The sequence below is a fragment of the Mytilus galloprovincialis genome, chromosome 4 (assembly GCF_965363235.1).
Source record: "Mytilus galloprovincialis chromosome 4, xbMytGall1.hap1.1, whole genome shotgun sequence".
Taxonomy (NCBI): Eukaryota; Metazoa; Mollusca; class Bivalvia; order Mytilida; family Mytilidae; genus Mytilus; species Mytilus galloprovincialis.
The window spans coordinates 12,787,324-12,801,412 of NC_134841.1; the positions used below are offsets into that span (position 1 = coordinate 12,787,324).

At 30.8% G+C, this 14,089-nt stretch overlaps 1 protein-coding gene across 1 annotated transcript in view; it reads right to left on the reverse strand.

The window, feature by feature from the left end:
- LOC143070972 (transient receptor potential cation channel subfamily M member 2-like) overlaps window positions 1-5,062 on the reverse strand; it is a 44,040-nt gene extending 38,978 nt beyond the window's left edge. Inside the window, exons 1-2 of the mRNA XM_076245069.1 lie at window positions 4,852-5,062; window positions 3,907-4,067 (exon numbers count right to left, since the gene is read on the reverse strand). Coding sequence (XP_076101184.1) covers window positions 3,907-4,067; window positions 4,852-5,062 — 372 coding nt within the window. The remainder of the gene's footprint in view (window positions 1-3,906; window positions 4,068-4,851) is intronic.
- Between the last annotated feature and the right edge of the window lie 9,027 nt (window positions 5,063-14,089).

Below are 14,089 nucleotides of genomic sequence, written 5' to 3' on the forward strand. Positions count from 1 at the left end.
GATACTCTTTATTTTATTTCTCAAAATGGCTAGACAAGATTTTAATGCAGGGTCTGTTTTTCAAACACAAGTTCAAAGTTTCACTCAAAAGGTATTTAAAAAAGGCATTAATTCGATTGAAAGCTTTGATGGTTCAAAATCAGACAAATTAGGAATAGGTGTATCAGATGTGAGCACAATTGTTCATGATCAGGATGCTGATTAACTCATTAAAAAAAATGTTTTATTAGATAATGGTTTTTTTTTAGCGAAAATGTAGATATTTAATTTTTTTATAAATCAATGGTGAAGGTTTAATTTTTTTATTGATATTTTTTTATGTAATCATTATCATAAGGGCGAAGGTACTTATAGTAGGTATTTGATTGTTTTAGTCAATATAAAAGACTGGCAACTTTGTTAGGTATTTGATAGTATAAGTCAATATATAAGATTTGCGTACGTGTATATTGTAATGATATAATGAGAAGTTTTTATATGCTGGTTTTTTTTTTAAAGACAGAATAGATATTTAAATAAGAAAAAAACAACACTTGAATATTAATATTTAAGAATTAAATAACAATAGGTGAAAATATTTTAAAGATGTTGGTTATATTTTAAAGTATTTAACTGCATGAATAACGATAATATTAAAACATTTAATATACCTTGATTTTGAATATAATAATTTAATTTTTAATTCATATTTTGAGCTGTTTTCTGAAGAGACAATCTGTAATTCTAGAATATACGCGCCTATATACATTGGTATAAGAAAGTTTCATAAGAACACTTTTGGCGACGGATTTAAGGGTATTTCTGCGATGTTATAATCATATAGTTGTTTAAATATGGTTGACTCAGTTGGGTAAGTGTGTAAGCACATTTGTTTAGAGAAACAAAATATTCTATGGTATTTAGAATCCAAACCTTTATTTTCGCACAGTTATTGTGGTATTTTTAAAGAATGGCAGACCTATCTTCAGAAGATAGCCCACGAATGATAAAAAAAAATGATTTAATTGTTCAAGTCCACTCTTAGGGAAATGTAGGATTTAATTTATAAGTTTTAAAAGTATTGACAGTATTTAGCGATAGATGAAATATAGGATTATTTATAGAGTACATAAATCTATACTAAGGGTTGAAAATGAAAATGTTTTCATAATAAAACAATTTAGGACTTAAAATATGGAAATAAGTATCATATGATTAATCGTTATAAACAATAACGCGATACATCTTCCGCAAATATCTTAATGTGATGCTGATTGAATTAATAGAAAATTAGCAAACCAAGAAAGAATGAGGAAACATAGAGGAGCATAAAGTCATCTATAACCTCCGGTTTAAGGAGATATGACAAATGATAATAGTTCTGAAAGATATAATTTAAAAAATACCGAAAGAAATATAAACGAAAATTCATAAGTCTGAAAGAAAGATCAATTAATGTTAAACTTTTTCTCAAACATTTCTTGTTATCTTAATAAAATGAACGACTAACATGTCGTAAAAGTAGGCTTCGTGATGATTGTTTTTAAATGAATATATGTGTATATAAAATAATTTTGTTTTGATTAATCATTCTAATTCTCGCTTCAGATTAATCGTTGAAAAATTGTTGATTGTTTAGAAATCCTATAAATATCAGTAATCTCTGAATCACAGCTTTGTTTATGAAAAAGGAAGGAAAGTGTTAGTTGAATGTCAAACCTTATTTAAATATTTTTTCAGTCCTAACTAGAGAAAAGTTTATCTTATTAGTTTATTGTTTTGTATTTAAGTTTATTTTTATTTTTTGTTCTTATTTTAAATAGATAACATATCGATAAATTATTTTTTCAAAATCAAAGCAGTTAGAACTTGAGGACGACTTTGAACTATCAATGCAGTAATTTATTTTGTTGCTATATTTATAGGTATTTTGTTATTAATATATTCTTAAGTTTAATAATAGGTGTTTAGCCAAGAGAATTTAGTAATAGAGAGGTTCAAATAGTCACACGATACCTTGGTGGCGATCAAATGGTGTCAACTAATGTTGAGGGCGATGATACTGCCTCCAGAGATGTTAAAATAGCTTCTGCACCATTACAAGAACCAGTCACTAAGAACCATTATCCAGTATTGGATATTGGCTTTGATTTTGGACACAACGCAGACGTTTAGATGTACATAGAACTATACGATCACATAACTTTATATTGATAGAGGGAATCGTTCTACAGCATCACAGGTAGATTTGCCTGTAATGTTTCAGCCGGTGATAACTGAGCAACCTAGTCAGGGACTCTGAATTAACAGAGTAGGTAAGCTAGGTCAGTTAGGAGTAATATCAACGATGGATGGTGGATCACATGCAGGTTGGAGTTCTCAACGACGGATGGTGAATCACATGCAGGTCGGAGTAATTGTAGTACTTTTAAATGGCGGGAATTGGCGTTGCTAATAAACAAATGGATTGTTGGAGTTGACAACGACGATCAGAGGAGCAGTTCACTGGAGTCGGGATTATGAAGACGGTCCGCAGTTGATGGTTGCGCCTTTTTCTAGAAATAAGAAGTTCCGATAGTTGATGTTACGAACTTAGTTATTCACACAAGAATTGAATGAATTATACATTGCTGAACATTTAGATGTTGTTTGAACTTTTGAAATGATTTTATTTATGAATATTTTTCTTGTTTTTAGGGAAATTTGCAAGCATTCATATTGTCACCGATTTTAACTAAAATATTAAATTATATTTCTTAAGAAAGGGAGGAATGTGACAATATGATGGGCTTAAAAAATATATATAAATATATATAATATATATTTATATTTATGATTATATATTCTCAAAATGTGTATTAAATTGAATTAAATAAATACAGGGGAATATCTATTAAGAAAATAATGACCTTGTAAAAGGTTGCTCAATTGACCGCTACGTTGCATATTTACATGCAGACCATGTGGTGACATGTAGCAATTATTTAAAACACGGGAAATATGTGTATTCTTTGACCATTAATCTCCAGGTTGGTCAAAACATGTCAATTAAAGTCAACTTAATAGATATTCATCCCTGTATCTTTTGATTTAAGACTATAATGGTCAAATTAATAGAAACCTTGACACTGTTTATATTCTGTATATATACTTGTGTATTTTACCGTATAGAGGAGACCGTCCATTATGGACACTGGTCCAGACCGGCTTAATAAACTACTATTCCAAAAAAACCATGTGTTGTGTTACATATATTCATTGGGAAGAATAATTTGTATCATGTTCATCTCCTTTCATAATTGATAATTGAAGTATTATTACTGAAATTCTTAAGCCTACAACTGTTTGCAGCAAGTCCAGAAACCATATCTACTGTACATGGTATGATTCAAGAAACATTAGACATAGTTTTTACGATTTTGGCATAATACTAGTACCTACAATAAGTGCATTGGAAAATAAATGCACTATTCATAAGGAGTTAACAAATGTCTAGATCTATCAACATGTCACAAGTTTTCCCTTTTTGATATTTTTTTTATTTCCTTTATTTTGTGTTAATTGAATTTCACTTATACAAATGACACATGCTGACGTGTCCCTGTCTTTGAGGTAACACTCGCAACATTACGAGCCAAATTTGATTATAAATATCTGTCTCTGGACTACAAGTCTTTTAATTTGTAGAGCTGTAGGGTTTTACCAAAAGTCGCAATCTTGCACCCCGTAAAAGTATGTCAAATATCCGATATTCTATAAAACGTTTTTGAATCATAAAAATAGATATTTCCACGTATCGTTTTTTGCCCGAATTTCGTTTCAAATTTCAAATCTGGAAGTCAAATCTGTTCTACAGTTTGTAGATTACTTTTAATATTCCAATTATTACAGAACATAATTATTACACTATAAATAAGATAATTATACCCATCTATAATGTTTTGCGTGTTCTTCATATTCCGGGAGAATTCCCACTAGACTTATAAACACATCATCGCCCTCCGAATGCAATCTACTAAAATCTTCAACTGCTTCTCTAACAATCGAGCTGACCTTTTCCGACGATCCTTTGTAGAGAATTAAACAATCTGCAAAATATACTTATATGTAACCAAATTGAAATGTTTTTTTTTTTCTTTTAATTATATACTTTGATATACTATTATCTTAGTAGATGACCTTTGCAGAAAATGTGTTCAGTGAAATGAAAGATTTATGTCCTAACTATTTGTTTTAAACGTTTATCCTTTTCTTTTACATATCTATTTATTGAATTTGAATTTAGCCATTCACATCATAAATTGAATTACACAATTCAACAAAGATCGATTGTTTGCATTCAACAATAAAATTAATAACTCTAACAATACAGTAATTTATGGTCAATTTTGAAATATTTCATCAGATTCTACAAAATTTTAAATATTTTTTATCAACTGATACGGAAACTCTCATCTGTTTGGCAACATACACTACGAAACCTTCAAATTGCAAAATAGAAATACTGATACTTCGAAAACTATAGTAGTTTTATCAACAAATACACAATGTGGTGAGATTTCAATTGTAATTAGTGAATAAAATCGGCAGTTGTGGTTAAACATATTTAGTTTTCATAGCACATTTTGAAATGAGTACTTAATCAGGTAAATTCGGGAACAGTTTAGAATGCTTGATAAGATTAAAATATATCATCTAAATCTAATGGCCTTAACAAGTATCAGTACATCTAATACCCTGCAGAAAAAAATAGAGATGGACAATAATAAATTAACTGTTCAATGGTTTTGACCATAGCGAAAATGTATTGTTTTAAAAGGAATTTATAAAGCTTTTACTTTTTCCCTGAAAAAATCAACAAGCTGCATATACCTTTTGCACCTTTTGCGGTTTCTATGAGACCTTGTTTAAATACTGATGCGAGCCATGGTTTTGGTACAAAGCTTTTTGAATCACCAATGACAGATAGTACGAGTTTAGGTGTTTCTGGTTTGCGGTTCTCTCCGTTTTGCTGGTTTTCCAATTCGCTCGTTTTCTTTTTCAGCAACTGTAGAAAATTCTCCCACAAGGAATTATCCTCCATTTTTATCAGTACAGCCCAAAGTATTATATTATGGCTTGTTGAATTAAAAGTAAAGTATTATAACACATATAAGAGTCAGCCTAAACATGAAAATGTATGTACATACAGTTTACTATAAAACAATGTTGATCGTATGTATGAATAAAACTAATAGAACGATGTGGTATAACTTCCAATGAAACAACTCTCCAACAGAGATCCCATGCAATAAAAGTTAGCAACTTTAGGTCACTGTAATGCCTTAAACAGTGAGATAATCCCATACCTCAGCGTCAGTTATTACAGCCAAAAATGACAGTGGTTAAACAATTCAAACGAGAAAACTAACGCTCGGAATGACGTGAAAACAATTAACTAAACACATACATTGTAAACAGCAACAACTGACAACCACTGAATTACAGACTCCTTATTTTGAACAGGCACATATATAATGTGGTGTGGTTTATGATGTATGTGGGCGTCCAATATTCCACTGACTTTGAACAGAAGTGTATCAGTACAACGTATGAACAAAATATAAAAAGCTTATGTGTTTAACATTATTATTTTTCATATTATTTGCATCTTTTTGCAATATTCTTTTAGTTACAATGCATTGATTTATGAGAAGACGAAAAACAAGATTGCGACATATCCAATATCAAAATCAATTTCATGTTAGTTTTATTATATCTACGTTCTTTAGAAAGCAATGTACCATTAATTTACGTCCATATATCAACCTAATGTGGAAAACTGTAATGCAGCCGTAATAATCGGAGACACGACTTTTTTTAAAATCATTATCATAAGTAACCTTTTATATTCATCCCACAAGCTGATCAACTAGAAAGATATTTTGGTTAATAGCTTCACTGAAAGGTTAACAATATGAAGTGTAAAAAAGGTGAAAAATAAAAATAGTGCTTACCTTCCAACTTCAGTTATTTAAATACAATGTAATGCAATGTAAATTAATGTAAATAAAACAATCACCCAATATAATATTAGGCACTGCAGGCTTTGACAGGAACACTTCTATTCTAAAGACCTTTTGTAAATAATTATTTTTAACGGGTGTCTGGTTATATGCTTTGTTTTCTTACAGGACGTTATTCTGTAATTGTAATTTGAATATTTCTTTTCTATAGCAATTACTATTCCGCTGGCGATCAAAGGAAATAATTTGTATTCAGTCATTGCAAAATATAATTAATTAAAGATACTAGGCTGGTAATTTTGTACGATAGACGCAAATGTTGTCTTCAAATGCATTAAGGAAACAAGATTCCAAAAGGTTTTCCTAATACTGCCTCAAAGTTATTTAATAATAGGGGTAAAAAAAATTAAAAAAAATAAGTATTAAAATTTTATAGACCAGTTAATTGATAGTTTGACCATATGAATGCATATACTATTTATAGTTTTGACCATATGAATCACTATTTATAGTTGTGACCATATGAATGAAAACTCTTATCAATACAAACATGTAATAATATACTTTTAACAATTATTTTGATCATTTCAAAAATGGATTTTGGTGTCCTATTGAGATTAGAAGATAACAGTTAAATAATCACGGAAATATTGCTTAGAACAAATTAATTATATAATGTCGATATGAGGGAAGTTGGTAGTTGAAAGAACAAAATTTTGCTGATTATAATGTAAACTATTTCCCTTTATTAGCAGATTCGTAATTGCTTAAAAAAGTATTCAAATTAAAATTATGCAATTTGTTCCTGTTGAATAAAAGATAATTTTACCTCGAAATTTTCTAGTACCATGTGTACAGTTTTGGAGTTGCACAAAATAAACTTGTATTTGTGTGATTCTTATTATACAAAATTAAAGCTTGATATATTAGAAAATAGTTTCAAAAGCGGTTACCTCATGGATAAAACCATTTATCATATAATTAAAATTGAGAATGGAAATGGGGAATGTGTCAAAGAGACAACAACCGACCATCGAAAAAACAACAGCAGAAGGTCACCAACAGGTCTTCAATGTAGCGAGAAATTCCCGCACACGGAGGCGTCCCTCAGCTGGCCTCTAAACAAATATATACTAGTTCAGTATTGAATAAATTAGTACTAAATATATATTTTTCTTTTATCTTACAAAGGTTCTTTACTCGAGGTTGCATCATTTACCCTGTATCGCATATAGCTATACCCGTGCCGCATACCAAGGATTGCACGCTTTTTGAAATATCTCGAAATATATGCAATTATTTATCTTTTTACCGCATTTCTTTCAAATAAAAGACCAAAGATTATATAGTTTAATTTTTTTTCCGATCCTTCGCTAGGTCGCCAAGGCACGACGTTATATATATCGAATGGTGTCAAATTTTTACATAGGATTTCCAGTTGACGTATATCCGGGCATGATATAAAAATGTTACCACATCTAATACGCGTCGACAAGGGGGCTAACAGCAGTCTTCAAGCGGACAACAATCTAGTTTTGAGGGAGTGCTGGAATAGAAAGCTAGCAAATTTGATGAGTTCAGAAAATTCATTTCAAGCAAAAAGTCGGCTAGAATATTTATGTTCTAATCATCCACAAATTGACTCCAGATCTCTCCTTCTTCGCAACCCGTCACCGTAAAATGATTTATCTTTTGTGATACAGATAGGGTAAACATACAACTTCAAACACATACAATCTTGAGAATTCAAAATGAAGTCTCGAATATTGGATACCTTTGTAATTAATTACAAACATTTATCTGAGTCCTGAATATATTTATTTTTCATGTGTGATATGATAAGATACTGTATGTTTAGCTTAATGGTGATCATAATATGTATTTCTAAACTCTGCCAGGCCCTACCTCAGAATCAAATGATTGTCCACTCACATATCATGAATCTGATCATGGCAAAATTAGTATCGCAAAAACTAAGATTTTATCATAAAATCTCCGAAATTGGAAACCGGAAAATTTCTCAAATTAAACTCTATTTTAATGATAACAATGATGATTGCATACGGAAACCGACGCAAATTGCATGACAAGAAAATAATTTAGAACTGAAAATGTGTATCATCAAATCTTTAAAAAGGGGAAACCAAAAACATAAAATGCAAATTAAGATTTTAGTCAATATTTAGCATATACTGAATTCAAAATAGTTAAAACCAAATAATATTCATAATATGGATCTAGGTCAAAAGCTTACTTTTAAGAAAAATAATCCAAAACATGATTCTATGAAAACCTCTGATTTTTTAAAGGTATGAATATAACTTACATTTCTTGGTAAGGTGGCAACTACAAATGGTTCAATTTTAATTTTGAAAAATTACTTTCCTCAAGACAATTAGTTTGTGAAAGACTTTTGCTATCATAAAGATAAATATGGACAGTCCACCGACAGTCCACTGACAGTCCACTTACTGTCCACTTATAGTAATACAGACAGTCCACTCACATTAATACGGACAGTCCACTTACAGTCCACTTAATGTCATAACCTAAGTAAACGCCAGGATGTAAGGTATGATAAAGATATATAAAAGTGTGTATCAGGAAAATCCACTTATTCTTATTTCAAGTGGCTACCCTTAAAATGTCTGTCATTCTTGAACAAACACTATTAGATTCAGACTTTTCCTTTTGTTTAAACTAGTCAAAAAACCTTTCTTAATAATAAAAACAAATCCTACATACCTTCTCTATATTTTTATTTTCAATTGAAACACGGAACGAAACGCGCGTCTGGCGTATTAAATCGTTATCCTGGTTTCTTTAAGAACTATTATATGCCTTATGTTGCACTTATATGTGCACTTACTGTTAGTCTTTGTCTGTTTCCAAATTGAAAATGATTCCTTCCAATAGTGATTTACACAGGTAAAATAGCTACGGACGCATCACGAACGCTATGAAAGAGGGATGAAAGATACCAGAGGGAGAGTCAAACTCATAGATAAAAAATAAACTGATAACGCAAAAATGTCCGTAAAACGTCCCTATCTATCACGGATGTTTTACGGAGAAACAGTACCACATCAGTAAAACGGATCTTCCGTATTACGGCTGTAAAAGAACTCGTCTTTTTTTCATTAAAAAACATTGTATGAAAATATTTCTTCCATTTAATACAAATGTTTTACGTCCGTCGCTATTTTACCTGTGAAGGTAACCATACGGCCTTCAACCATGATAAACCCATATTATTTATATTGTATATTATTGACTGGGTATGAGTTGTATAGTTTATTGTCCCCGAGGAGCAACTTTTGCCTTTAGGCGTAGCCGGGGGCAATAGTTGTATTCGAGGGGACAATAAACTTACTATGCAACGAATACCCAGTCAATTTTGTGTTTTATTATAATATAAAAAGACAACAGATAATAAACTGGCGGGGATCAATCAACTATCGTAACATGAAAAGTAGAACACCAGCCGTATCATTTAACGTTTACTTCATTAATATTCTAAAATGCTAAGGCTACATTCTGCACCGACGTCAACCCTAGATATATAGATAAAACGCGACGTCGTACTAACTACCGCGGTGTTTTCAAAATTTTCCAATCCCGTAGCTGCATTTTATATTCAGCTAAATATAATTTGCGGTCAAATAGTTTCATCGAGGTTCAATAGTTAAAAACTTTGGATCGGTCCAGTAGTTCAGCACTTGTAATTTGAAAATAGTGTGTACGTATTTCTTAAAGAAAATGAAATCTGATGATTAATAAAGTTGGTTATAAAAGGCCCCGACTTGAAAAATATGAAAAAAATCATTTCAGATAACTTATGACATAATTCAGTTTGTTTTCCTTTCTCTTGGCCTAATCTTGACAACAACATGTACAATTTCTTGGAATTGTAGATTTCTATGATTATTTTTTAACCTATCCTTCGGTTTAATTGCTTTCAAAATTTCACAGGTTGCATCGTTATAACTAAGAATCAGTTTCATCTGATTGTCCGATTTATGAAGTCTGTGATATAAGTGAATAAGAAGGCTGATTAAGGAAAAGAACTGAGTTTAGTGACTTACCTTGATTCATCACATACCCGTTCGTTATTATAGCATTTTTTATGCTAATATTTTAGAACTGGGTCGGAACCAATCCTGCTGAACTATCAGTCCTCGAATGTAACAATCTACTGAGCGGATATGAGGACATTATTTTAAAAGATATATACATTTTGCGAGTAAATTCAGCAATCATACTGAATATTAAACGATATAAATAGTATTAGGGAGTGTTAATATTCTATTTTATTTATTTTCAAACACCTTCTAGTATGGAGTATAGTTACATGTATTTAATCATGTATCTGTAATGTAATATATCGTAAAAATTACTGTATAAGTAATACTATATACATGTATATGCTCGGAAACGGGCCTTTTAACTGGATTCAATAAATATTCGTATTGTTTCTTCTTCTTATTCTTCCTTTTTCAATACTGTAAATAAGCGTGGTTCGGTTTTTATTTTGTTTTACGTTCAAGATTGTTTAAGATGTTTTCTAGTAAAGTAAGAATTATTTCATAAGATCCATTTGACATCATACTGATTAAAGATATTTGTATTCCGAAATATTTAAGGAATGACTGTAATATTTGTTCTGTCTATGAAGAAATAACATTAAAAATTTGGTGCACACTGAATAACGCGCGTAGCGGGTTATTTAACAGTGTGCACCACATTTTTTTTATGTTATTTCGAATAGACAGAAAAAATATATCAGTCATTTCTTATAATTTAATTCTAAATTCCATTTTAAACCGTAGAAAACCTTGAAAAAACGTTGATGACGTCACGGTCAAATGACTAAATTATGTCTATGGTCTGATAACAAAATAATGTCAGCCAATCAGAAGACGCGTTACATCCAAAATTAAATTATATTTTAATAATACTAGTACACAATTTTCTATGTTGTATTTAGTGTACTATAATAATTGTTTGTTTGCATGTCTTTTTCTATTTAGCTATGGCGTTGTCTTTTATTTTTGACTGAGAAGTTTGAATGTCCCTCTGGTATCTTTCGACTTTCTTTTACACAGCAAGTGAGGCTATTACGATATACATCGGGTCAGTAAATTTACTATGGCGTGAGAGCGAACCCCAATGTATATCGTATTATATCACAAGAACACTGTGTAACGAATTTATCTTAACAAATCTCTTTTAAACATATGGCCTATGAAAGTGATCTAGTCTTCAGTATAAGGAACCTACTTTCATTGGTCTATACAAAAACAAATGCCAACACCAATAACTCAGCGTTTGATGTGTTTCTGCATTTATTTCATTTGTATGGGCGGAACGTTTCAGATTTTTCCTCAACGCCTGTTTGTTTTATAAATAGACGTAACACCACTACTAACCGTGTTTTTAAAATAAGCCACGCCTCAAGCTCATAACCCCATATTAGATATACATGGTGTCCATGCGGTTGCTTTTAACCAATCATATTCCTATAAATGTATAGGATATAAGATAAATTTTATACTTGTATTTACTAATTTTTTTTTAAATTGGTGCTGTTTTGTACACTTTTGTAGACGTATATAAGATACTGCGTACAGTATTTTTTTCTCATATTAAACGCCCTTGTAAGAAAGATCGGCGACTAATATCGCGATGTTTATATATACACTCACACAAAAATAAGATGTAGTGATTACAAATAACCACTTATCTACCAGAGTTCAAATGACGTGGATGTGAGTTGTCTCATTGGCAATCATACCACATATTCTGTTTATATTGAACATGCTTACTCATTTCTGTACAATATTCTAAATCCATGAACTGCACTTATTTTCAATGAGATTTTCTGTAACCTCATCCGTACACGTTTCGGGGAATTCTCAGGCGTCACTGATGAGTCTTTTGTAGACGAAACGCGCGTATGGCGTATATAAAAATAAAAAATAGTCCTGGTATATATGATTAGTTTATTTCGTCCGACTTTTCGTTGTAACACATTAAGGGTATATGATATATCTGTCGAAGGAGATTACAGGTCTAAGTCATTGAGGCAACAACCCAACACCATAAAAAGAAAACAAAAAAGACATCTAGAAGTCAATATAGGAACGTTTCAGTTTATAAAGGAAATATGCAATAGACCAAACCGAGTAACAAGACAAGTTCTCTTGAATTGTTTGCTTGACGTATCAATAATTAACACTACACGCACATAAAAAAAATAAGACATGGTGATGTCTTCAAAATGAAGCTTATTCTTATTTTTGTACTTTTAAAAAACCAAAACATCAAAAGAGGGACGCAAGGTACCAAAGGGACAGTCAAACTCATAAATATAAAATAAACTGACAACGCAATGGCTAAAAATGAAAAAAGACAAACAGAAAACAATAGTACACATGACACAACATAGAAAACTAAAAAATAAACAACACGAACCCCACCAAAAACTAGGGGTGATCTCAGGTGCTCCGGAAGGGTAAGCAGATCCTGCTCCACATGTGTCACCCGTCGTGTTGCTTATGTGATAACAAATCCGGTAAATAGTCCTATTCGGTAGGTCACATTCATGAAAGGGAAGGGGATTGTAGTTACGACGTAAGGAACATATCCGATATCATTTGTGAAACAGTTATTCCATAACGGTCAACCAACTCGTGATGGCGTCCGTATAATTTACGAAGGGATGATTGACATTGCTTGTTTAAAATTTGAATGTCCTTTATTTTTATCAGAATATTTGTATTGTTTCAAAAACTTACACTGTTTGAATTAAACTGGATATGGTTTACACTTTTTATGCCCAACATAGGGGGTTTTATTATTCGGTCTGTGCGTCCGTTCCTTCGTCTATTCGTCCGTTCGTCCGCCTGTCTCGCTTCAGGTTAACGTTTTTAGTCAAGACAGATATAGGTTTTGGTCAAGACAGGTTAAAGCTTTTTGTCAATATAGTTTATGCTTAAGTTGAAGTCCAATCAACTTGAAACTTAGTACACACGTTTCCTATGATAATTTTACTTAAATGGGTTGTTATCTCTCCTTTTTAATGCCAGATTTTATATTTGTACATATATATTTCATTCAATTTTTAATCATTACAAATCATTTATATTAAATAGATTTTAGGAGTTATAATGTATTCAAAAAGTAATATAATTAATATACAGAATTTATTTGTCTTTGTTTTGGAAAGTTAAAAAAATGAATTACCAAAATTTAGAAACCTTTAATATTTACATATATAGTATTTAGTATTCAAGTGTATAATGGGTAATTTCTCCCAAATGTTTGGGATTACAACACATATTAAATGATCAAACATATTTAAAATTTAATTGAAGTGTAAATGCCACAAGCATACCACTGCACATGGCACCAGCTGATAATGAAATAAATAAAATTATTGGTGTTAATTGAACAATCATACATAAATTTTGTGTCAACTGTTTCCCTTTCATTGTGTTTTGATTATTTTAACGTTATTACAGTAGGCATCCATCGTCAATCAGTCAATAAACTAGTATTATTTGTGGTACGCATTTTTAAGCCCAAGCATAATTGCTTATGCTACAGATTACAATGTAAAATTATGTCAATTTTGAAGTTTAACATGTAAGGAGTTATAGCCGTGATCGTCTAGTCGTTGGCACTGAATGAAAAAACTATGATATTTACAGTGGCTAGTTCAAACCTAGAACCCGGAATGATTTTTTATATTGTTATTTTTTTCCCTACCAAAATATATTTTTAATTTAAGAAGTATTTTATATTTCATTTTTCATATAAAGTTGATGATTTTGTTTCTAGTTTTACAGTCAAAAAAGTAGTTTTATAGTCGTAGCTTATCACACTTTATTCACATTAGACTCAGTTCAATGTTGATGTATATTAGGACCATTTAAAATCAAACAAAAAAATCTTTTTTGATAGTATGATCTTTATAATACATAAACCAAAAGTAAATATTTGCTATGATGAAAAGGAAAAATCCTTGTACGTTAACATTGACAAGTGTAATGTGTATAAGGATGTTTATTTTCTCAAGGAATTGTACTAATAAGTAAAATATA